This window comes from Oenanthe melanoleuca, chromosome 9 (genome assembly GCF_029582105.1).
Source record: "Oenanthe melanoleuca isolate GR-GAL-2019-014 chromosome 9, OMel1.0, whole genome shotgun sequence".
Taxonomy (NCBI): domain Eukaryota; kingdom Metazoa; phylum Chordata; class Aves; order Passeriformes; family Muscicapidae; genus Oenanthe; species Oenanthe melanoleuca.
This window is the reverse complement of record NC_079343.1, coordinates 10,816,616-10,843,487: the sequence shown is the minus strand read 5'-3', so window position 1 is coordinate 10,843,487 and position 26,872 is coordinate 10,816,616. Positions and strand designations below refer to the sequence as shown.

The 26,872-nt window shown below is 38.8% G+C and overlaps 1 protein-coding gene across 1 annotated transcript in view; it reads left to right on the top strand.

Annotated features, from left to right (window-relative positions):
* SLC9A9 (solute carrier family 9 member A9) overlaps positions 1 to 25,395 on the top strand; it is a 172,777-nt gene extending 147,382 nt beyond the window's left edge. Inside the window, exons 18-19 of the mRNA XM_056498959.1 lie at positions 21,661 to 21,766; positions 22,259 to 25,395. Coding sequence (XP_056354934.1) covers positions 21,661 to 21,766; positions 22,259 to 22,480 — 328 coding nt within the window. The 3' untranslated portion in view covers positions 22,481 to 25,395. The remainder of the gene's footprint in view (positions 1 to 21,660; positions 21,767 to 22,258) is intronic.
* The last annotated feature ends 1,477 nt before the right edge of the window (positions 25,396 to 26,872 follow it).

Genomic DNA, 26,872 nt, shown 5'->3' with positions numbered 1-26,872 from the left:
AATTTTAGGAATCAGATTTCACAAAATACACTAAATATTCAAGAACTGCTGAATTAGAAATACCCTGAACTTTTGAGAAGAATCTTAAGGAAATTTCTGCTTACCACAGATTTTAGCATATGACTGAGGTCTGCAAGGTAAAGGACCTTTGACTTCTGTGCCCAGAATCTCAGAAGTTTCACTGTGTTACTTTCCAAAGTTGCATGGGCCATGATCAGCACCAGTGAAGTCAAGGGGAACTTTTTATCTCTCTTAATACACACAGATTTGGGCCTCTTTGGGCCCAATTTTCAAACCAAAGGCCTTTAATGTCTGTAAGAAAAGTCTGTCAGCATGGGTCTCAAATCACCCTACAAAATTTATTCTTTCAAAAGCATGCATGATATAAATATTACTGTTCCCTTTTTGCAGCTGCATAAACCACAGTGCAGAGCCTTCAAGTACCAGATATCCACTGCAGTAACAGTAAATTGCCCCTGCAACTTTGCTTTCAAAGATGATTCACACTTTTTATAAGGATTTTTTTCTTCTCCCCACAAGTAGTGGATATAAAAGCACTTTTCCAATAGAAAGGAAAAGTGTTCATGGTATGGAGACAGCATGGGGGGAAAAAAAAGCACCTAGAGTGTTTTAAACTTGTGGAAAGAAAGAAAGCATTAACTCATAGATCTCTATTTTGCTATTGTTCCAGCTCTTATCAAAACTTTCACATCAGATTTGCTGTCATGAGAGAAGCAAGACAAAAAACTGGCAATGAGCATTTCTTATGCTATCAAGTATGCTGTCTGCAGGCAGGGTCACTGTTCTTGCTACAAAAAATAGGTTGATATTCAGAAGAAATAACAGAATGAGAAGCAAGTTCGTGAATTCTGCTTTAGTGCACACATTAAACAATTGAAGAGAAGCAAAAGTAATACCATTTCTTTCATAAAGATGGGAGTGGTGAAAAATGCCAGTTACACAATGAAACTGCCACTGCATAAATGCAGAACTGAATGCTTTTATATATACAAACACATATGCTGCTCCACTGAAAAAATGAGCATTTTTTGTAATTCAGAGGGAAAAAAAAGAAAGGAAAAATGTAAGGAAAGCAATTGACATAATAAAGTAGCTGGAAGAAAATATTAGTGGTATCAGAATAGGTGGAAACATTTCCCCTGACATCACTGAAGGCAGGATTCCACTGCACCTCTACACTGGATGGAAAGTTCTTCTCTTTGAATACTGACTCATCTTGACAGTGAAGTGTATTTTTAGTGACAACAAAAGGCAATTTTCTAGCAGAAGGGGCTCTAAATAAAGGTCAAGTAAAACTGTACATAAGCTGGAGGTCAGGTTTAGTGTGGCCTTTTGGCCATGAGAATGAGGAATAGTTTCCTGTTTGCAGCTAAAAAGTAAAAATTTTGGAAGAAGTCTTTCTTGACCTACTTATATGTGGAAGCCTGATGACTTCAGAGTACTTCCTACTGGGAAAAAATATTTAATAGCAGCTGTCCTTTCCAAACTGCACACACTTGCCAACATTAAAAGATGTATATTCGTATTTTCCTGCTCACCACAAAGTATATTTTAATATTCTACAAACACCTTACAATAACTAAAAATATATCATTTCCCAAAAATTAATATGATTTCATTTCATTTGCTGTTTGAAAATTCATGTTAGACTTTTTCCCTTTCCATGGATTACTGTACATTTTTCTTCTCATCCTTCTTTCCCTGTAAGGGAAGAAAAATTATGTATATGTTTCCTAAAGGAAAGAGTCACTGTTTTCTGCAGCTGGAATGTCAGCCTTGGAAAATCCAGATGAGCATTTGTTACTTGAGAGGTGCCATGCATTTCTTTCACTTCAGCCCTCATCAGGTTATTATTTGCTTTGCAGTAATTTAATTTGGGGAAAATCTTTTAAAGGTAGTAAGAAAGGAAGTAAAATGAACCTTCTTTCACCATTCATATAAATAAAATACTAACTACTAACTGGTATCTTTTTGAAGAAAGTGAAGCTTATGTAAAATGCTGCTCTTTGGGAACTGATTTATCTCACCACATAGAGTCTTCATAGATTAATTGAATAGATCCAAGCCCTGCTTCTTAACTAGCATCCCTAGATTTAGAAGAAATTCTAAAAAGTTTGGCACAGCCTTATATTCTGCTCCTATTAATCTGCTTTTTATGACATTTTCTCTGTTTTGCTATCTTTGAATCTCATCTCAAAGCTATATGTTTACAGTAGGCTGAAATACTTACATGACCTTCATATATCTTTATTGTAGTCTAGATTTATTTCCCTTATCTTGAAGTTCATGGTGGAGCTCTGAATTTTATCTAATATCATGATGAGAATCCCAGAGCAATGTCTTCCCCATCTTTTGTCATATTTGCCCTTTCATTTGTCACATTTCTGTAAAGAAGCCAATACTGTCTGCCAATCTAAAACAAACCAGCCATATGTAGTTGTGTGAGGAGCAGCTGAGGGCACTTTTTTATGTTCAGCCTGGAGAAGAGATTGAGGGGAGACCTCACTGCAATTCCAGCTTCTTCATGGGGGGAAGAGCAGGGGCAGGATTGAGGGAATGGCCTGGAGCTGTGTCAGGGGAGGTTTAGGTTGGGTATCAGGAAAAGATTCTGCCCCAGAGGGTGGTTGGGCACTGGAACAGCTCCCCAGGGCAGTGGTCACAGCACCAGGCTGGCAGAGCTCAGGAAGTGTCAGGACAGTGCTCTCAGGCACAGGGTGTGACTCGGGGTGTCCAGGGCCAGGAGTTGGACACTGATCCTCATGGGTCCCTTCCAACACAGAATATTCTGACTTTTGTTATACTGCCATCATCACCTGCTATGTTGATCTAGTAACATTTACCAACCAGATCAAGAGAAGACTTGCAAAGACTGAACATGTTGAGAGGACAGGTCCTTTTTTTTCTGATTAATTAGCAGAATGCTACTCCACTTGCCTAATGTTTTCAAGTGATACTAAGATGACTAAAAAAAATATTCCTACAGCAGAACTACTTCATGTGGGCAGAATTCAGCTGTTAGGCTATTTTTTTCTCCAAAAAATACTCATTTAGCTATGGGGGTTTTTCTGTATGTATTTGCTATGAACATTTTTCTTACTGACTCCAACAGCCTCTTTTCTTAGTACCCAGCTTCAAACACACAAAGGATATGCCTACCAGGATACTAAAAAGAAAAAAAAATAGTCAACACCTTGGAAAAAGGCCCACTTTATTACAGAATAGCATGCCCCACACACCTGGCTTTCTCAGTACAGGAAATCCTTAGCATGACTTGACAATAATCTTCTGAATAAGCATCTAAGCTTGCAGAAATCAGTGCACTCAGCACTGGGCCATGCTGCCTTTGAAAGCAGAGAAGACTAACCCAAAGTTAAGAATAACTCATTTTTGCACAGTAAATAGTCTTTTTGGCTAGCTAATGTAAATGAAATTCTATAAAATATTCTTCCATTTTGCAGGCAGATATCCTAAACAGATTTCCTAATTCTAATAACACTTAGATTTATTATGCTGTTTCTCACTTTTCTATTTCCTCTTTAGTCTGTCACCCAAGGGCATCAATTACTTCTTGTTTTTTAGCATATACTGACTTGATTTGCATAGACATCTCACATGACATATTTCTTATATTATTGTGCTTCTCTGTGTAAATAATTTTCTAAAATGGTTGCAGTGATGATCTAAAATAATATATATATACATTATGCTCCTGATATATTTATGGCTGTAATCTTGTTTCATAAAGCCATAGCATGATTCATAGGATAAACCCAAAGGAACAAAACTGTTGGATTCAAGAACACACTTTCAGTTTACCCAACTAAAACTACAAGGCAGGAGAAGCAGTATACCAGACCTCTATAATTTCCAGAAAAAGTGTCCAAAGCAAGTTAGAAGCTTCCAAGCCTTTACATATGCTGATGGTTATCAATCTAAATGGCAGACATGATATTCTTTATTTGTGAACAATTTCCAGCAGCACCTACATTCTGTGGTGGTGAATTCCTGGCCCAGATGCATTCCCACCAGCAGGCAAAGCCTTCAACCAGCTCTCAGTGCTGCCATCCTGGAGCATGCCTGAAATCTGCATCCCCTGCCTCTGCTGCCACTCTGCTCCTCTTCTGGGAGTGTGCTCACAAGACAAGGCTCTTTGAAGGCAGATTTCCCCATCCCAGCAGAGTCACTGGCTATTTAAGGTATAAAGAGCCACATGTTTTCATCAGAGAATGGATCTCAATTTTTAGACAACCCCTTCCCTCAGGTACAGGGTTCTCTTGGTTTCTCACAATAAAACAGCTTCACCTTGTCTAAACAATTAAATAGTCCCTGAGGCAGAGAGATGAATGCACTGAAGCCTGTCTTTGCCTCATATGAGGAAAATTGAGGCTTACATCAAAATAGGTAAATAGTACTATTACTACTGCTCTCTCAGATGGGACCCACAGAGATAATCACAGAATGCCAGGTAGCCCTCACTGTGGTTCACCTTGCAACTCTGGATGAGGCAAAGTAGAAGTGAAACAAGGCTTTGGAATGTGCTCCATTCCCCTGGGCCATGAGGTGCCTGGAGTTATGGGAGCCAGCGGTGCTTTCCACAGAATATCTAACACCAGATTCTAGTTCAAGGCCCCAAGACAGACCCACTGATGCAAGTGCCTCCCAGAGCTAAACAGGGAGAGGTTCTTTTGCTTCCCACCCTCTCTCAGCATCTCATTTCAATGTAGCTCCATGATTTTCAATGATTTTCACTCATCAGGACACTAAAATATCTTTGTGACTAAGCCCTGTTATTACAGAACTCAAAGCTCACAAATCCTGCAGGCACTTTGGGATCCAGCAGTTAGGTGATGCAGTGCTGAGTGCCACAACACCAAATACCTCAAAGAATCAGTTTCACAAACATGCTTCATAAGGACTTTATGGAACCTCAGCAGATGGAGTTCCATAACTCCTGTGCACACTACATAGTACTTACACAAATGAGAAGGTCAGGGGCTTGCTGAGGAAATGGTTTATTGACAAGAACTATAGAACTGCACCCTCTGACCTATTATAATAAAACATCATCACACTACTTTAAGTGTTCATTACCTTTTTTATGTTATTATGTAACTCCCACCACACTTGGTTCACTGCAGATTGCTAAAATTAATGACTTCCCTCTCTGTTTTTAAAAGAGATTCTGCAGCCCAGGCAGTGGCACAGGGTATTTCTGTTTCAGAACAAAGTCCTGCCATGTCACACTGGCTAGACAGGATAAGGGAAAGGGAAGCAATCCATCTTTGCAGGACTGTGTTTCATGAGCTTGCTTTTTTCATCTGGCAGTTTGGTTTATGTGACTGCTGGTCTGTAATGTTACTTGTAAAAAAAAAAAAAAAAAAAAAAAAAAAAAAATCTCTCTTCCCCTGTTCTCACATTACCCCCTTAAGCAGGTGGAAACTTACACCCAATCTTTATTCAATGTCACGCTGGCTCCATAGAGATGTTTTAAAACTGGCTTAAAGTCAGGCAAAACTTTGAGAGGACACCTTTAGTGCACTAGACACTCAATGTACCTAATTTATGATTGAATCACCTGATTTAAGTTTCAGTGGTACAGCCCTGAATATAAACATGCCCAAAGCTAACAAATTAAGCAGCAAAACACAGCAAAAAGTCTGAGTATTCTAGCAGTTCTTTGGAGAGATTCCAAAGTTTAATAGCACAAACAGAATAAATAAACTCTACGAAAAAATCAATTTTTCAAAGGTAACATCTGTTCTGCTCTGGCTCCTGGTGTGAATAGATTCATCTGTGCACACATACAAGTGGGCTAATGGGATTCAGTGTGCTCCAATACCCATCAGCATGCTTTGTCTTCATCAAAAACTCTAATGGGGATGGGGCTCCAAAAGTTTTTCTGAAACAACTTATACCAATTTTGCAAACTGTTTCATATGAATCTTTACATTAATTCCATAGACTCTAAACCTAAGGATATTTAGGATATATTCAGAAATGTTAGCAGAGAAAGGAGTCTGAAAATTTGACAGAAACTGTTTCCCCCCAGTTCCAATTTTGAATTTTGTACTTTTCATAACTTCCCAAGGCTTCTTAAACACCAAAACTGTGCAGTGCTAGAAGTCATGTGACTGCTTTGGCTTATGCTATGCTTCATCAATTTAAACCAAATTTTTCACAGGGTATGTGACATAGCCTAGTTATATTAAATATAAAAAGGGAAGGTGCATGAAACAAGTAGCAAAAAGGATCTTTTATGTTTGTTTTATGAGTTGTCTGAAGGAGCAGAAATCAATGCTTTAGCTGGGTAGAAATTAGAATTAATATTATGCTATACCTAAACACAGATTAAATCTTAAAACTATTAAAATTAATCATGGCTCAACACAGCTCCATCATACTGATTTATAAGGAAAATGGTGGGTTTAGTGTGTTGAGTTCTTCCTCAATACTTGAAAACTGCATGTTGGTTTAGTTTGTTTTCTATAACTTTATTTCCCAGTATGACTTTATAAAATCCTTTAAAGCTTTCTCTTTTGTTTTTTTTTTTTCCCAGCATGATTTCCATCAAATTTTGCTCACAATATAAAGTTATAGTGTCCTTGTAAGCACAATCCTTGCTAGCAAACAAAATTATTAATTATTAATATGAGTAGTTAGTTGGAGGACAGATATCTGGACATGATGTTATTCTAACATCTCCTGGGAGCTGTGCAGTAGAGGGGAAGGAAGCATTATCCTGCAAAGCCCAGGAAAAGAGGCTGTAGGCTGGGTCAGGATCTTCCTTCGTGTGTGTGATAGGGCAGCCTCACCTCCAGCAGCCACTGCACCAACAGCATTGCCGCAGTGCAAAAGAAAATTGAAAAACTTGGCTGGTTCCTAATCTCAGCTAACACCTCCTTCCTGCCACTGCATCCCCCACTTTTCACAGGTGGGATGCAGAAGACCTGGTATGAGGCTGCCCCCACTGCAGCTGGTCACAGAAGGAGGGAACATGATTTGGCCATCGGGAGAAAATGCCAAAGCTCTGACACCACACTATTAAGGAATTTTCAATTTCAGCCCCAATAAGACTCAGATAAGCAGCTGTGATTGACAGCAACATTAATTCAATTGTAGCCAGCTTCAGGATCAGATAATATTCAGTAGCAAAAAGAAAATTGGCACATTAATGCCCAAAAGCCAAAGAGAAACTCATTTTGAGGAAATCACTCCTGCACTGGGTAAAAGGGTACTGAAAGAAAACAAAATTAAAACAAACAAAAAAAAATGTAATTATTTCTTAGGGCTCGGGTTTTTTTACTTTTTCTAGTTTTAATTTTGATCTTTAATTGAGTAGGCACTATTTTAATTGTAAATCTCTTGTTATACTTAGCATTTGGGGGCATGTATGATGGAGACTGTGTGTATAAACATTATGACAGAAAACTCATGCACAAAATCAATGGAAAATCATCAGCTTATTTTTTTATTATTGCTTCTTTACTCTTTGTTCTCAGAACAATCAGTAACAAACTATAGGCTCTGCTGCACTCAAAACTGCACAAAAACCAAAGCTTTTCCACACCCTACAGGATAGCAACCTGCAAGACATAATACCATACAGAGATACTGTGATTGCTTTCTATACCTCTGTCTGTCACATAGTATATTTTTTATATAATATTATAATATTTTAAGGAATTTAAACTAGTTAAAACTTTTCTGAAGTGCTCGTCTAAGAAAGCTCAGTGAAAGTGAGAGAGACAACACAAAGAATAGGCTGGCTGGAAAATATTATAGGTAGATAACATGCGCTAAAATGATGACAAGCAGAGGTAGAAGGACTATTCTTAATCCTGTGTGAGAGAGTCATGATGGGGTGGAAGTTACTTGTGAAAATTATGTCAAGCAGAAAACATAGGGAAAAGGACAAGAGTCAGAAGGAAGAAGAAACAAAAAGGGAGGACTTACTGCATACATGAACCTCCTGGGATTAAGAATGGCAAATCATCCCCAAGTCCCAAATCTAGGGGATAAGTCAACAACCCCTTAGCAGGATCTCACTCTTAATAACAGCAACACACCAAAAGGCTTTGCTCTTCTAAAGCTGCAGTGTTTCAGCTCCAAATGTTGGAAAATATCTCTACTATTTTTATTCAGCATGCAGTGTGCACTATGGTACAAACCAATGTTTATTCACAAAAGCCTATTTTTTCCTTCACAACTATTTTGTTTATGTTTGACTGATCAGTGCACATGCTACTACTTTTTCTGTCCACCTTCCCACTGAGAGCTTTGCTCACCTGCCAACTCTCCATCCAAACATCAGCAGTGAGTACAGTATGACAAGTCGATGAGCCTCCCCTCCCAACCCCTTCATCCAGCTTGCTTGACAGAGGGTCAGAATCTTCCAATTGCAAAATTCATCCAATTATGCTGTTCCTTTTGCCTTGTTACCACCTCCCAACTCCAAGTTCACTCTCATTTTCATGTGTATTTTCAAATACACATGTACAATAGTTTCCCTTGGCATCCAAAAGACAAAGATCATTAGAGCAGGTCTAGAACTGGAGCGGAGAAGAAAGTGAACCACAAGCATATTCCAAAACAATCACCCCTCGGTTGCTGAAAAAACTTTCAAAATTAAATGTTTATGAGTTTGAACATCTTTTAGGTAGCATTACACTGTCAATAAGAAAATCAAACTAATATTAGTACTGCTATGGTGTATTTCAATTTTTCTGCCCTTTGCTAGGCCACCCCATAACGTTATCACACACACACACAGAGGGATCAACCATGCCTAAACTGAAAGTCAAACCCTGCAGGTACAGACCTTGCAATGTTGAGTAAACCAGAATGACTTGATACAGCAGAGGCACAAATACTACCTGGGAGCTGCCAGTCTCAATTCCTCAAGCAAACTGCAGAGTATTTTCTGTACTTTGCTGAGGCGAGGAACAGAACTCGAAGTGGATGCAGCTCAGCAGGTTATGGCCAAAGACTGAATGATCTCTCTCAGTTTCCTCAGTGACAGAACTGAGATGCAGGCAAATAAAACAACCTGACACACAGAATCTCAAAACGATGATAGGTCTGTTCCAAGTTTCATCTCATCTTTACACCAACACAGAAGCCTGATTTAGCCATTCAGACAGTGTTACTGCAGCCATAAAAGATAATCTGCTGTCATCTTTTCTTTCAGCATGAAAAGTCTTCTGCTTGCCTCTCAATATGATGCTTTAAGTGTTTCTTTGTCAAAACTGTGAGGTCAAAAGAGTGCTCTGCTATTAAACCTTTCTGTGTCTTAAATTCCTTCCACTTCAGGTGTCACAGGCTCCTTTCAGTTTTCTCACCTGAGAAGTTTCACAGGACAGTGCCTGCGTCCCAGAGTGACAGGAGAGGAAACATGCACATCCCAGGCACTTCCCATATGTCAGAGTGCTTTGGTCTCAGTGACAATCAGCATGATACTGAGAAAAACTACTAGAAATAAGAAAATCAAGGAGGGAATGATACAGAGAGGGCATAACATATTTTATACTAACTGATATTAGCTACCACAGCAAAGGACAGCCGTGCAACACCACCAGATTCAAAGCTCCCTGTTGCCAAGGTTTGGGTCTGAGGCACACCCCATATACTCTCTCTTCCCTTTCTAAATGCCCTTTCTAAGATGACCCAAGCTGGCTAAACAGGAAATTAATTTCTTATCTGTCTTCAAATGCATACTATTCCCCTTTGTCTCTCTCAAATCATAATGTCCCATGAGGCAGTGTACCTTATGTGCCTTACTTAATACATATCCAGATTTGATTTGCTATTCAACCTTGTCTAGCCAAACAGTTCTTATCAAAGACAGATACTGGTCTAATCTGACACAATTGGCTTTTGTTAAAAACACATTGCATTTTATCCAATTTTCCATGTAACTCCATGTCCTTGACCTACCCTTTTCCTTCCCAAGTGGTTCAAAGACTTTGTTTAGTACTGTGGTCAGACATACATAGCCATCCTCAATCCAAAATACTTACAAATCTCTGTCCTTGACTACTATCATAAGTCAGACAAAGCTGTATTAAATGTGGTGGTCACATTTTTTTAAACTGAAAAATCAGCTTTCAACTGAATGAAAAATCTCTTAGAAAAATTCAGACTTTCCATTGAACTGTCAGGCATCTAAACCCAGACTTATTTCCTACTAAGAAATCAAAGATATTTATATTATAAATGATAATTTAATGTCTTGCAGAAAATTAGTTCAAATCCCTTACTGATCAAACAGCTTTCCTGAGGGTGGACCAAGAACTGCTATGAAAGAACTTGGAACAGTACCCATCATCATTCACAGATACATAAAATGATAATTTAGGAAGGTCCAGGCTTCCTAAATTATTTAGCATATACACCCCTAGACTGTAGACAAGAGAGCTCTTGTCTACTATCTAGACATGTATAAGCCAGAAAGAGCAGTGGGAGCTGCTCCAATGGTGCTCTGGAAAACAATTAGCTAGAGAGTGAAAAAATATATATTTCTAGTGAAGGTGTCAATCTTTCATCTAGATCATGGCAATGCCGATGATCCAAATGAATGAAAAGAAATGGACCCTTCAGGGTATTTCTGTGGGCTGAGGAAGTATAACCAGAGAGAGGCAACCTTATTTAAATCTTTCATGACATTGACACCCACAGGTGATCGTTCACACACCAGAAACCATCTACTGTCACATTATTAAGCCTTGTGGACAAAGAGCTGATCAGATTTCTGGAGACCATACCAGTACCTCTGTGTTGGAGTTCACTAAACTCCCCAGAAGATGATCTGCCCCTGGAGAGAAAGGGGCACAGGCAGAGGCACTGGGAACACCCTGTCCCAGCCCAGCTCCCTCCTCCCTGCTGCATCCCAAGGTCCAGAGCTCTGCTCCATCTCCTTGGGGACAGAGGGACTGGCACCACTGGCCAGGCAGAAAGGAGGGAAAAGCAGTCCTTGTCCAGGAGAAGCAGAGACTGGGCAAAACACCAGGATAGGACCTGGAGAGCACAGAGAGATCATGATCCTCATGGAGATTGAGTCTACTTAACTGGGCTTTAAGTCAGCTTCTGTGACAGTACTGAAGGTATCTAGTGCCAGGGACACCTGTTTTGTTCAACACCTGCAGTAAAATAAACATTTGAGCCTCTGAAAGCTGTTTATCACTAATCATGTTCTGGCTGAGATACTGATTTCCCTTTGCACCTTGCTATAACAACAGTTCTGCAGAAATACAGGAATCTTTGAACTGGCATCAGTTTCCACAAGATCTATCATGCAATTTGGAGATTTTTTTTCCAGATTCTATTACTGTAATTGTATTCTTATATGATAGGAGTTTAACAACAAGAACAAAAAAAATCTACTTCAAATCATTGCACAAAGCATTTTTCTCAATATGCTAAATGAATTGTTTCTTTGTTGACAATCTTCAAGTTAATAACTATAACTGAGTACAATCCAATACAGGATTGTAAAACTCATTAAAGAACTACAGGTTCACACACAAAGACAATGAAGTACTTATTCCACTGCTGGAGAGCAAAGAGGAGCTAAGATGATGTGCTCCTACAGAACACTAGAAAGATAAATGAAGCAAAGATAAGTAACTAGATAGAGTTTAGCAAGTATAGTCACACAGACATAACCCAGGACACCTAGGAACACAAAAAAAAAAGTACAATTTGAAGATTGAGTATTTCCTCAGATACTAAATCAACTACCTTAGCAAAGGGAATTAACTTGAACAAGTACTTCTATGGCTTTCCTAGCAACAAATGCCTTCTAAAGGTCAAAGATGCAAAAGAAAACAGTGATCTCAATAAATGTGTTTCTTAACCAAATCATGTTCATAGAATAGCTACACCTGCTCATGCACAATATTGCTGGCTTTTGTATTATGAGCAGCTAATGACTGAAACTAGTAAGTGACCTCTCACTCTGTAATAAAACAGAGTGAGAACACCTCATGCTCAGTCATGCTCTACTGCACTTTTCCCCACCTCTGTCTGTATTAGTGCCAGGGCAGCACCACTGCACGTGTGCAGTGTCCTGGCAATAAAGAGAAGGGAATGATGCCAACCACAGAAGTCATTTGTCACACTTGAAAAAAAAAAAAAATCTGTATTCTCCCCACCCACGTCCTGCCCGTGTCTCTCCAGCTCTGTCCATCACATCTCCTGTCCCCTCTCACAGTTTGCCAGCATTCATGGGCTCACAGGAAAGCCTCAGCCCTTTCCAGACATTTGTCCTGCTCCAGACTAGAGCAGGGACAGGAGCAGGCAGATGAGCCCTCCTGGCTGGAGAGCTAGCATTTGCTTTTCCTTCTTCTGCTTTATACTTGATAAGCTGCTCTGCTGATCAAAAGGCAGTGTAATCTCTTAATAGGAGTCCTCTCTTCTGATATTTTAATCTGCCACTGTTCATAAACAGAGTATTCTGGTTTACCTATTCAGAAGTTTAAACTAATAGTAGAATAAATACCTCATTTCTTTACATGTTCACTAACCTACTTTTTTCTTAGATATGTGCCATAATTAATTATCCTCAATTGTTCTTTGCACTAGAATTTGCATACCTCTTATTTTGTGAGGGCTTTCTAGCACGTCTCTCCGTGTTAAAATATCCTTGCAATTGCAAAGATGTGGCTTGCCAGAAGGCTGCTTTCTTTGGATCACAGCAGAACCTATTCCTGGGCAATGTGTCGTCACATCTTCAACATTGAGCCCTCCCCTTCTTAATGTGCTTTCTTCACAAACCTATCAGAGTGCCACTAGATAATTGTGTCTATAACATGGGTTACACACTGGAAAAAGCTGCTGGACAATCTGAACACAATCTTTGGGCCAATCTGCTCACAGGAGTAGAGATTTTCAGAGGATGTATTAAACTAAACAGACTTTGTATTAGCAAGACTACAAAGGTTGCTCTCAGCAGCTCAGCAGAAGGAGATGTAAGGACTGCTTCTCTCAAGCCAGTCCCAGCACCTTACTCATTACCAATCTGGCCAGAAGTACAACAGGCTTCTGAGGAAAATACACTGCAAAATGCTAAACCATGTCCTGATCTTGCCACACAGCTTTTGAATCTACTTACATATCTGGAATGAGCATGGTTCACACAAAAAAGCAATGCTATACTTCCATGACTACACTGTGTGTTACACAGCTGCTGTCAGCTCGCTCCAGGACTTCACCCAGCACAGGTCATGTTGGTGTCCTGATTTTACATTCCACAGGGACACACACATCTCTGATTACAGGTTCTGTTTGTACTCTCATACTGGGCCAAAAGAGTAGCACTCCAGCCTATCCTCACTACTGCACCAAACAGTCCTCAAAAAGCTTTTTCAGAATTTTCATTTTCCTTGGAGCTACTGTTTCTTTCTGACATGACACCAATCTCCTGTTTTATTCTTTATACCATAGTCTTCTGATAAAGGAAGATAGATCCTATTGTCTTATGTAGATTTTCTTTTCTAAAATACATAGTGAATTATCACTTTTGCTTCTATTTTTTTTTTAGAATATTTGCAAAAACAAGCAAGCATCAGAATAAGAGAGACATTGCTTCTCAAAGCCTTCTTCCAGGTTTGTTTGTTTTCTGTAAGAAAAGAAGTTCTTTACAGGATTTTTCTCATAAGGGAGTATATTTTTCTTTCAAGTTGTACCTTTAAAAGTGTGAGAGCATCTTTTGACTCATGGCAATGCAGAAGCTGGAGATTTCTCAAAACCCTCTCCACAGATCTGTGAACTATTTCAACTATTATTATGCTGCTATATCTCATTAAAAATCTGATTAAATATCTCATCTAACTTCCTGAAAAAATTGCCAAATAATTATTTTTCTATTTGAACATAATTTTGGTGCATTGGCTTTAGCACTGCATTGGCATCACCAGAGGCCCATAGCAAGACTATTACTCCAGCTGTTACTCACAAAGTTCTAGCAGCCATTTTCTTGCCTTGCTTTCACTGTAGTATTTTAGTTTGAGCAGAATGATGCCCACTTGTTTGGAAACTCTTGTTTCCAAACTCACATTATTCCCTTGTTACTCTCTTCCACCATCCTTCTGGTCCCAAGGTTCTCCTGTTACAGGGTAGAGACTCTACAACCACTGCTGTCCTCAAGAGCTGTCTTGGTGCAGATTCATTTTACCCGACAATTTATGGAGGAAAGGTTTCTGAAATCTTTCACTTGATTTGAATCAGACCTTCTCTCTTCTCCTCTGTGATATTGAAGTAATTTACTTGATCAAAAACAATTTGTACTTATACTTCACTGCATTTACTTTTTAAGGTTCATTCTCCCTGCATCCTGCCAATGATTAGATTTGTGGTGCCACTGGTATTAAACTGTCATTAGCAAGGGCTGTAACTGCTGCCAGTCCTCATTCCTCACACATCTGCTTTCTGGAATACTTCTCTGCCAGATGGTGATGCCAAGGACAATCTCATGAAACAATCTTCCACACAGAGTGCAGAAACCCCTGCTAACTTGCCTGTGCTTCTAAATTAGTTCCCTCTGCCAGCACCAGGGTTCAAGTGTTTTATACAAAAGCTGCACTTCAAGTGGAAAAGCTTCAAAGTGATCTCACCTGAGGCAGCTGGCACCAGAGACTTTCTGAGGCTTTAAGGGTTTGTGCACAGCCAGGTCACAACAGTGTTCATCCTTTCTAATGCAGTCATTTATCTTACTCATACCAATGGTATCTCCTGTTCTGTAATCATATTAAATGTGCCATATGCTGAAGTTCCTTTTCTGCAGGAAAAGAAACCCTATTGCCAAGCTACAGACAGAGCAGCTTTGGAATGTCCTGAGAAACTTCTATGCCTTAAAACATGCCAGGAAATCCTTTTAAGTGTTCCGAGGTCAAATTTCTTTTTATGAATCCCATGTTGACTCAGGTTTTCACTAACTTAACATTTTTTAAGTTTTTGCTTCGTTTATGGATTTGGTGCCATACTTATTACACAGAAATTCACATGCCTTTTATCTTTCTTTTTCTTCTAGATGTATTTAATGTAGTATTTTCTGATTATAAAAATGAATGCCTTTTATATGCTTCTAGTTTCCTTGGTATGGAGGACATTGTGTTTGATCTCTTATTTTGCCTTAGGAATTCTATATTCTCATGTTCTGAATAGATACTTAATTGTTAGGCATCTAAGTCTAATTTAATTGTTTAGACTGTTCTACAATCAATGAAGGCAAAGAAACTCATCCTAATCTCAATTCATTCCACTTAGTCTTATCCTGCAGTACTGGAGTTCAACAGTTTTGGATTTGGCCATTTCCCTTTGCTGATGAAAAAGTAAGGCTGGAGTTTAGATGTCTGCCTGATATCCTGCTCTAAGGTGTCTGAAAATAGGGGATACCAATCATGTCAACTTAAAATCACATATTTTTGGGAAAAGTCTCATGCATGTCCTGAACACTGATGTGATTAGTGCAAATCTCACCCATTCATTGTGTGTAGCTGACTCCTGCATCTCAGGTGTTGCTGTTTACTTGGTTGTAAGATTTTTGGTATTTTACTTTTGTTTGGAGTTTTGATTTTGGTGGTGGTAGTGGTTGTTTTGTTTGGGGAGGGTTGGAAAGCTATTTTGAGGGGCAATAGATGTTTTTTTGTCAGGTGAAGAGTCATTTTTTGTTACTGTACAACTGATGGCAGAAAAGGTTTTCTTCTACTCTTTATCTGCCTCACATAGTCTGCATCTTCCAAACCGCTTTCTAATGTTAATCTGTCTCATTTTATATTATTTTTTAACCTTATATGTGTATTATTCCATCCTTTGCATGCTGCGTCCTTCTATTTTCAAGAGTAGCTACATTACCACTCATCAGTTATATAAGCAGGTTTCCATTTAAGTCTCTGAGTTTTACTCACATGGAGGCGTTATATTCAGGATATAATAGACTTCAAATACCTTGAATAATGTCTTGATTTTCTGCTCTGCCTCAGGGAGCTATCAGCTAAGACTGTGGTCTGCAAATACCCCAGACATTTTACTCAGCACATATAAGAGAACAAGCCACTTCTCAATCTGCAGCTACTTTTATATCAGAAGATGTGACTAAGATCAGCTCCACCAGCTTCCTCTGTTTTGCCTACATCTCTGCAATGCTTCCCGTTTCAAAGCTGAAAGCAGCATTTTTAGCCCCATTCTGCAAAAAAGCCAGAGTTAATTCTTGATGTCTGACATTACATCTGGATCTGGAATTTAAGTCAGACAGACTTTCCTGTAAATACACATTGAACCAGATTTTATTAATACTGATTTTCATTACTCTCCCTTCTTTCAGACATGAAAATGGCAAAGCCAGAAATAAAGAATCTTTTTTTTTTTTTTTTTTTTTTTTTTTTTTTTTTTTTTAAAAAGAGAGACCTGATGATTTGGCTTTGCAGAGCTACAGCATTATTCCTTTTATCCTCAATTGTTTAGCATTTTGTTACAACCAGACTTTTTAATGCTTTTTAAACCGCTCCTTGAAAAGATTTTAAAAAGTCACAAAGAACTACAACACAATTTGCTAGTAACAGCTATAAGTTAAGATTAAAATATAATTTATACTGCATTTAGTGATTCCTCCTCACCTTTCTCCACAGAAATTAACTTATCTTTACATGTTAAATCACCATAGATCTCACGGGCTTTTGAAACACACATCTGTTATTCTAACAATTTAATCTAGCATAACCATTGCCCAATCTTTCAACCAGTCTATACTGATACCTCCCCATCCTCTACAAATTTCATGGTACATGAGAGCATGTACAGCATCCTCTCTTGCAAGAGCTCCCTCTGAAACACCTCTCCTCCTCTGGGGCATTTTAATCTGCTGCCCAAGCACTTCAGAGATGTCTCTGTGCCTCCCCAGCCCAGTCATGCACACAAGCTGTGCTCTGCAGCACCCCAATAATCTCAGTCAGCTGTTAGCAGGAGCCAGCCACGTGCACAGCTCAGCCAGAGAAAAGTTTCATGGTTTGCCTGCTCCCACTCAAACACTGCCAAAATGGAAATGTTTGCTCTTTAGGCTGACACGTAATTTATACCAAATCATCCTATTAAAAAAAAACACATACAAATTGAACTCTAACAAAGAGCAAAATGTGAATTCTTCTTATTACAGAAAACAGATTGGAAAAATAGGAGTGATATCTCTAATACCTTTCCTAATTATATTTCTTCATAAACACAACAAAAAGTAATATTAAAAACTCATAAGTAATCTAAAAATTGAGACTCTAAAATATTCACAAAAAGGACACTAAAACAAAAGGCTGCAAAGCTCAAGAAATCTTAAAAACATTGCCCAAAGGATGGATTTGTGGAATGCTAGAGATGCATGCCTGCAGCAGAAATATAGCACCTAGCACTAGAATATCAAACAACATATGTAACAAATGTACACTTATAGCAGCCTGATATAAGAAAACATCCTCTGAAAAAAATTCTATGTAATTTTGACTAGTATCACAAGAATTCCTATACTTGGGGCTTTTTAATAGCAAATACAGTGTGAGCATATTTTCCCTTGAGGAGGATGGGATTGCTTTCAGTTACAGAGCCCCCATTATGTGATGAGGCAAGAGGCAAACCACCTTTGAGCCAAATGCAGGGCTTTACAGAGCTGCCACCTGTATTTCCACCTGGGACCAAACCTGCTGCTTTCCTGAGGGGGTGGGTGGGGTGTCTGGGTTTGAATGTTTTTTGATGTTGTGGTTGGTTTATGGAGGGTGGGGGGGTTCTGCTCCCCACCTCAGCAACTAATTTCTCTCTTACTATGATATTTTTCATAGCAGAACCACAGTTGGACTAGGATTCTGTTCCTCTGGCAAAAGGAAAGGGAAGTCCAAATCTAAACAGCCACAACATTTCTGCCAGAATATCTTTCCCTATTTGAACATGATAATCCTCTTTTACCAAAAAGATAGTGATTTTTGCCATCATCAAAATTTGACAGAACATGTCAATTAAAGTGTGGTCACAGAAATTTTTAAGCTATGATTTTTCATCTTAATATTAATTCAAAACTATTTTTTACAACTTCAGATTTTCTGTATGATGGAAAACCTAAACATTCTGCAATATGGTTAATGGCAGTAGTGTTTCTGCTCAGATTTACCTGAGACTTCTCACTTAAAAACATTCTTTCAGGTTACCTGTATCTTTGTGAAGCAGGAGCTATACAGGAGAAAGACTTCCACAAGAGCTGTTTGTTTCAGACAGTATTAAAAAAAAAAAAAAAAATCACAATTCCATGGTTGGATTCCTGATAAATCCTCATGAGTTTATTTTTAAATACATTGCACTTAGAGCAAAGAGGACACCACATCAGTGAAACTCAGACAGAAGCTCAACCAGGACCAAGGAAACAGATTTAGATACTGAGCCTGGTGTTAGTGAGACAAAGGGAGAGGAACTATGCCTGGCCAGACTGAAACTGCCTGGGCAAAGGGATGGTCAAACAGCAATGAGGCAAACCAGGGTAAACATTTCTGGATGTGTGACTGAGAGCAGAAACCACGAGATCAATGGGAAAATGGGTATGTGATTACAAAAGCAGGGCATGGTAACATTCCTGCATTATATATGGATTAAAATTCTATGCACGTGCCTATACTGGTGTCCTTAATCTGGTTTCACAGCTCAGAAGTTGCCACCTTTCCAACACTAACACCATTCTCTAGCACAGGCTGTATGGCATAGATGTGCCATACAGTATCCATATACTCACATATATGCACTCAGTATAGTCAAATGCTGCCCAGGCAGGCCTGAAGGGCACAGCAGTGCTGCCCTGCCAACTTCTCCCTAGCCCTGAACTGGGCAGGCATGAATTTGGTCCAGCTCTAATTTCCCAGTTATGCCAAGAGGTTTGTACTTCATTTCTTCCAATTTTTAAAGGAACCTTAGTGCAACATCTACCTTTTTCTATTACACTATTTAAATTACATCTCACTGGGGATGCAACCAGAGCAGCTGGAGTGTGATAAGGCTTCTTGCCAGCCTTAAAATGCACTAGGACCCACATCTGATATGCTTTTGAAATGCCAGCACTGCACATGGATTTTTCTTCCTCTTTTATGCTGCCCTAAACGATGTGATTATGTCTGTAATACTATAAAGCAACTGTGTCAACTGTAAAGAGGAAATATTTATGGCATAGGTTATTAAAACAAAGAAAAATAGGCCAGTGCCATTTAAGTTCCTTGAGTGGGCTGAATAATAACTAGTTAAATAAGGAACAAAGATAAATAATTTATTACAGAATCAACACAGCAAGCACAAGAAAATTGCATTCACTTTAAACTGCATCTCAAGAGGCCTCAGAGCAGAAGCACAGACAACACACAATGAATGTGTCAGAGCAAATGCAAAAGGAAGGGGATTTAGAGAACCTGTTGCAAAATGGAGTAATCACTCAGCTTCAGAATATCCACATACATAAATGCCAGCCAGTTAGACACACCAGACTAAACTTTGTGCTGAAAGTAGTAGTGGCTCAAGGGACTGAAGATTACTGTGGTGGCTGGGTAAATTGTCTGCTTCAGCACACAGCCCCTGGTACTCTGTGTGGTCAAGGCTCTGTGCAAGCATGGGCAAAAACAGGACTCATTTTTACAGAGTGGGAGAAAAGCTCATTAGGAAATTATAAGGCTGCTGGAAATTATAAGACCTAGCTCAGACACCACTGGATTAGGAAAGGTAGAGTTATACTCATCTTCAATTACTTATTCTGGAGGAGAATTAAAGAACAGAGCAGACAGAACTCATATAATCAAATGCAACTTCCCTTACAAGCCTGCATTTTTCACGCTGAGTCTGACAAGTCAGTTCAAACAATTCAAGTTGTTTGCAATAACAAAGCAAATATTTCCAAAGATTAAAAACCTAGAATTATGCTTGTATTTCCAAATTTGGCCTTTTAATTAGTTTTTTCTGAAGTGCTGAAAACAGAGCAACTCTAATTAATGGCTTTCATACTTTGCTTTTTAATAATAGCCCTTAACAGCCTGGCAGTTTGGAGGCTTCAGATAAAATCAGGAATGGACCAGAAAAGATTGTTTAGCTTGATTTTACTCTAACAGAAAAGCGACAAATCTAAACTTTCCCTACACAATTAGATCTCATGAGATTCTCACCTTGATCATGGTTCTGATAAGAGTTTATATTAAGATCTCACCATCTTTTCTGAAGTAGACTCAATTTTTCACACAAACTCAGTGTATGACCTTGGATGAAAAAAATCACCCAATCTTCTGACAGATGCAGCTTAACTTCTAAAAACATATACAAAGTATGCACATACAAACACCACTCTAGAACAATTTCCATGCCTGTAGCACATAGGACACAGCAAATTATTTAACCTTTCAATTTTTAAGAGATCGGAAGTGTATTTTAGATTTCTTCAGGATAAAGAATTTGTACTTTGTGTGTAAAGCAGTGATACCATAAACAGCCAACAATGGAAGTGCTGGAAAAGGAAAGAAAAGGAAGGAAAAGGAGGCACTGGTGTGATAGGCCCAAAACTCAGTGTTCCTTCCTCACTATTTCTACAATACTGCTGCAGAACCTGAATCACTACTGTTATATTTGTTCCTTTCTTGTTTAAGGAGGCAGGGAGAAAGATTGGGGAACATGGCACAAGCAAGAGAGCAAAAGAAAGGAGCAGGGTAGAGAAAGTGGGATGACAAATCAATAAAGTAAATTTTTCTGAGCAGCAAAAAGAACTGACAGGTCTGCTTTCCAAAGAACACTGAAAATTACTTTGTGAGTAAAAGTGGCAGGGAAGATAAGTCAACTTGAAGGACTCACAGGAGAGCTGTTATTGGCAGATACACAGATGATGTAATTGCTCAAGATGAGCAGGTTTCTCTTTTATCTCAATAAAGCACTTCTGGATGAAAAGGTTGAAAAGACAGGTATGAGACAACAGCATAAGGCCTGTTCCTAACTTATATAATTTTATACAAAGAAGATTTGATGTATGAACTGAAAAAGAAATGCATTGAATGCTGAAGATAAAGTATTACAGAAGAACTTACATAACTCCTAGTGAAAAAAGGATTTAATATTTGATGAAATACACTTTGTTGAAGAAATGCATTGATTTTTCCAAAAGGCTAAATATATGTGTTTAAGAAAATGTTTGCCATTGTTCTTATATAAATTAGCTGATAGAATGGCATCTCAGAGTGTCTTGTTTACTCTCCTACATCTTGCTCTAAGTGTGATTTCTTATGCAATTCAATCAGGAGACAATCTAGAATTCGCTTCTTGTGTTTCAGCTCCTGCTGCATTATGTATCCCATTACATTCCCTTCAGCCATTCTGGTACCCTTTCAAGACAGGTTTTGAGCATCAAATGGTTTGGGTTTGGGTTTGGGGGGAGGTTTTAGATTGGTTTTTTTTCCCATTACTGAAAAACATTAGATAAGACTGATGATAGGCAAATGTATGCAGTTATTGGAGGGGGGTGGTAAAGAGATTGTATTTTCTATATTTCCACTTAGTTAGATGATTTTCTTCTGCTTTAAAATGAAATTTCTTCGTATAATAGAGCAGCATGCTGCTACCAGTATCTCTATTGCAAATATCCCTTAACAAAGCTCACAGATACCTGAAGCCTCTCCTAACCCACGCTGGGCCACCTCTCACATCAACCTTACCTGAATGGTGCAGCCCTGTTGCCAGGATTCTGACCAGCCCCAGTGCATATGGGGTAAGTACCCAGCTGGGCTAACTGTGCTCAGGGTGTCAGCCAAAACTGCCACTTTAGATTGAATGCTTCAGCACAGTCCCTTTTCTAAAAAACTTTTTACTTTTAATGCTAAGAATTCTACCATTTCTTCAGTTGAGAAGGTACATTTTCATGAATGGCCACTAAACACTATGAGCTTCAAATGTGAGTGATATATTCTAAATAATTCATCCAGATGCTGAAAGTATTGGCTACCCATCAGCAATATTTAAGCAGTGAAATTATCTAAAACATCTGAAGGGTAGATTATGTTTCTCAACATTGCATGAGAGCAGAACATAGTAAGCAAGTATTGGCTTTAATCAACAAGATGGTAAAGGAACACCTGAGAAAATAAGCAAGTAATGAAATAAAATGAAAGTGAAATTGCATCAAAGTTGTTTGTTTAAGCTTTAACAAAAATCTCCCTCGAGAGTCCCTCTTCCACAGATCTTTTTCTTTGTTTGAATACAGGATCAACTGAAGGATGATGACACAGTTTATATCATCAATAATGATGACTTGACCGAAAACTGTGAATCGTCTGCTCGCATGCCAGTGCCAGCCCAGGACAGCACAGGCTCCATCCAGGCTACAGGCAAGGAAGATATTCAGGAAGGAGACCTGGGATTAGGAGGATACAAACTCCAGCTTCAACACTCTGCAGGTCAACCCCAGAAAAATTCATTGGCATAAGCAGTGCAATGCTAATCACAAGAAAGACTAAAACAAAGAAACAAAAGATCCTGTTATGTGAACAAGAGATCAGAAAAAAATGTACTAAGCACAAAAAATCAAAGAAAATTTAGATTTCAGATACTAAATGCCTGCTCCTCCCAGAAAAGAAGTTTGCTGTCATATCCATATATCTACAACCATGAGCAGGTTTTATAAGTGCAGCAGTTTTTAGTATAAGGACATAGGGCAGTACTAGCCCACTGGAAATCCATTTGAGTAACGTTTTGTCTCAGCATTTGACTGTTCTCTGCCACTCATGTACACAGGCCTTTGAATATCATTTAGAGTCTTTAGTAAGTTTAAATGGAGAGAAATAGTTTCCTAACATTCATGCTCACAGCTCTTTTCTACAGCTGGTCCTGACATGCTTCACACATAACTACTCAGTAGCTATTACATTTATAAGGAAGAAGCAGAAGATTCCTTGTCCAAGGAGTACATGATCTGAAAATGCTTAAAACATGCATTGCAGAACCTCAGTCTTGATAAATAAAGCCGCTTCACGCTCACAGTATAGACTTTTCCTGACATCCAGCCAAATATTTGCTTTCTAAATGCACCTTATACCTGGTCCACAGAGGGTTTCACTAGGCTGCCACAAACTGAACACTGATAGTAGGAGACATCGAGGTGTGTGTGAAAATCAGCAACAAACTCTTCATGGCAGCACCAAATGGGCACAACCACTGTTTAAAACCAGCAGTTATTCCACAAGGCTTTTGTTGTTACAGCCTGGCAACACGCAAAGCTTGGATGGGGACAAGGTTTTCTTGTTTTGAAAGATCATTCTAAACATATACTTTGATTTAAGAACTCAAATGTTTCTCCTTTTTTACTGTTTAAGAAGAGTTGTTTAGAATCAAATATTTCTGCAAAACAGTTGTATCTTCAGACTGCCTGCTCCAAGGATAAATTTGTCTGTCTCTCTACTTGTGCTGGGCACTCAATGTTACACTAGAAACGAGGACTGTGGTGGTTAGATATGAAATGAAAAAAAAATAAATAAAACAGCAACAAGAGGGGTATCAAAGCACTCATTGCTCTGCATAAACACAGTAAATGGATAACCAACTGCTCAGCCATACATACAGCTGACTGCCATATACTGTCCAGCATCAGTACAGATCAGCTGAGCAGTGCAAAACCAGGGATAAAGCCAGGCTTCTGTTGTTAGAGCACGTGCCTTTCCTCACAGCAGAGGTTTCAACTAACTGTGCATGATGATGTTCCTACTAAGAAAGCCAAAACATCAGAGTTTTTAAGGAAGATCATTCTTAGTATACAAAGAAAATGGGCAAGAAGAAATCTGTGATTTCTAGAAGAATAAAACTCAAACTGTCTCTTTCAATAGTCCTAAAGATGAATAGGTCTTAATTTCACCACAAATAAAACTTAGAATACAAATATAATCAAGTTTTAGTCCTTCTTTTCCAGTGTAATTAATTTCTGGTTACATGTGACTCTAGAACAGACATTTTAAGCATAAATTTAAACACAATGGAGTTGTGTGTGCTGTTACAAATTATCAGAAGCCAAAGCTGAAATTTTATTTTGTCCTAAACTCTAATCAAGGATCTTCCAAGGGCCTTAATCCCCACGTGGCTTAAAACAAATAATAGTCAGGCATAATAACGAGTTCTTCTAAGATTTATCAAATTTCCAGCTCTGTGCTTTGCTTTGTTTAGCTGCATGGGCTGGGAAAAGATGTGCAGCAGCTTACAAGAAGGGATGGAGAATGGGTAAGGAGGGAAGATTTTGTGGTCAAGTACTGGGAGACAGCAGAGAACAGAGGGAGGAGAAGCAGGCAGAGAGAGACTGGAGGGAGGTGAAGATGTGGCAACACAGCCAGAAGCTCTCGGGGTAGGTGCTAACACCATCCTGACTTCAGAAGCCAGTTTCTGGTTTCAGCCTTGGGCATGTCACCAGGCTTACTGAGTTTCTTGGTAAGCCTGGATTCCAGTCCTTAGATTATACTGGAAATCAATAAGGTGCTGTAGCATAATGAAGACACAAAGCTGTTTTTCACAACACGAACTGGAAATGACAAGCTCTTCAATAGTTTTGCTTTAGATTCTACTCTGAAATGCATCCTGCAGCATACTTTACAGGGCCTTACTGATTTATTTATTGTGCCTATCTCCAGGTTTCTCACATTTGTACAATGATAAATGGAGAGCTCTGGGGTCTGAAATTTTCTGTTTATAGAAAAAGTCTGCAACAAATACTTTTCACACTGTTCTACCCCTGTGCCTTAAAGGGCTGCTTGGTAAAGAAAGTAATTCCTTATGACAGACAAGTCCTACTTCACATCTTCACAGGTCAGATTTTTATGCTAAGGCTACCAAAGAGGCTGAATCTGTGGCTCCAGCAGGAAGGGTATTTATCACCTGGGATCATTCTCAGCAACCAAAGTATCATTAGCCATTAGGAAAACTAGCAATATGAGCTGCAAGCAAACCTGAAGCTTCTGCTAAATGGCAATGAGTCTCAATTGTCCATTACACTCACCATTTCCCTATTTTAAGACACTCCTCGTGACAGCTCAAGAGTTACAACAACATTAGAACAAATGACATATTTGTATTCAAGAAAAAATTACTGTCAACTAGTAATTCTGCATGACTGTTTAAACAGAATCATGAATGTTAAGAGAGGCCTTTAATGTTAATTTACAGTTTATACACTGGAGACTTTAACTACTCAATATCACACAGTGTTTGACTGAATGTGCAAGTCACTCATGATAAATGTGAAGCTATTCCTTCTATCTGACTTAATTTAATAAAACACTGCTTGGAAAATGAAAGGTAATATATATTGTCAAAAATGTAGCGACTGCATATTCAGAATGAAGGCAAAAACGTGGGACAAGGTGTAAATCTGGAATACTGCTAAACCTTTAAGGTTTCAAAAGTAGTAATTGACATTTTTACACAACTATGAAGAGCATTTGGCTAAGTTTGAAAGCAGTGGAACTGGCAGAGCCAGTCCAAAAAGACATTACTGAAAATATCAGATCACTATGATAACTTTCAGCAAGAAGTGCAATATTTGGTAACCTCACTGCAAAAGGGCCATTGGAAGTAAACACTTATGTTGCTGTGTTAAAAGCTTAAACTTTTCAATAGTAACAACATAAGGGCTATCTCCAAACTGATGAACTCTGTGTGTAACTTCAGCCAGGAAAATAATTGCCCTGAAGCCCTGGGAGCAGTTCACACCCTTTTCACCTAGCACCTTATTCAAGTGCCTTGCTGAGCTAGTCTCTTTCCTTTCTTTGCATTTTGCTATCAGCCATCAAGAAATGTGAGCCCTGTAACATCCTGAGTGCTGTGTACATTTGGGAACAACACAGATGCAGCAATATTCAGATCTGTGTTTTAGGTACACAAGAGCATTACATGTGTGCTTTTGAAATTCTTTGTTTTCACAAAGATTGAGAATTCTCAAGATACAAATATTAACTGTAAACTTCAGAGACCCAAGACAACATCCTGAAAGCCACTGCAGAGATTGGAAAATACTACTTCCACCTCAGCATATTTTGTGATTCCATACCTCTAAGGACAACATTGTTTTATTCCTACTTCCTTCTAGCAAAGGGGAAAATAGCCTTTATTGACATCTTAAAGCAAACCAGTTCTGAGCATATTAAATAACTTAATACAAGGAAGCTCATCTCTGGCAATATAGTCTCAAAAGACATGAGTTCTGCTTAGTGAACTGTAAAGGGCTCGTCAAAGTTTTATTTCAGAAACAGTCTTTCAGAACTTGAAAATTCTCCAGTTGACCCAAATTTTCTAAGCAAATATTAATTTATCCCACAGTCTTGGTCCCAATATCTATCTGTTTTCAGATCATGAAACCCCATCCTTCCTCGGGATCAACAATCAGTTTTTGTGGTAAATATTACTGCTCAGGAGAGTTAGACCCACCCTGGCCCTGGGCAGTCTTCCCTCCACACCAGGGAGGCAGCAAGGGCTGCACAACCCTCAGCAGGAATGATTCTGCTTACAAATAAACCTTTTGTTTCCCACCAGTGTCAGAGCAGAAGCTACATTTTCCCCAACTAATTCAGTGTTACTGGTCAACATTATTACTCCTACAAAAATCATAACTGAGATATGGAAGAACAAATATTGTTTCAGGCCTCAGAGGCTCCCAAATCTGAGCACATCAAATTACCATCATCCTTCTGAGGACCCAGCAGAGCTTGAAATTCAGGTGCAGGAAGCAGGAGAGAATATCCAGGAGTGTTTTCCAGCTACTGTTCTACATCATTGTTTGCCACAAGGCTGTCTGCTTCTGGTGTGCTACAGCAAAAGCAGATGGACATTAAAGAAGTACAGG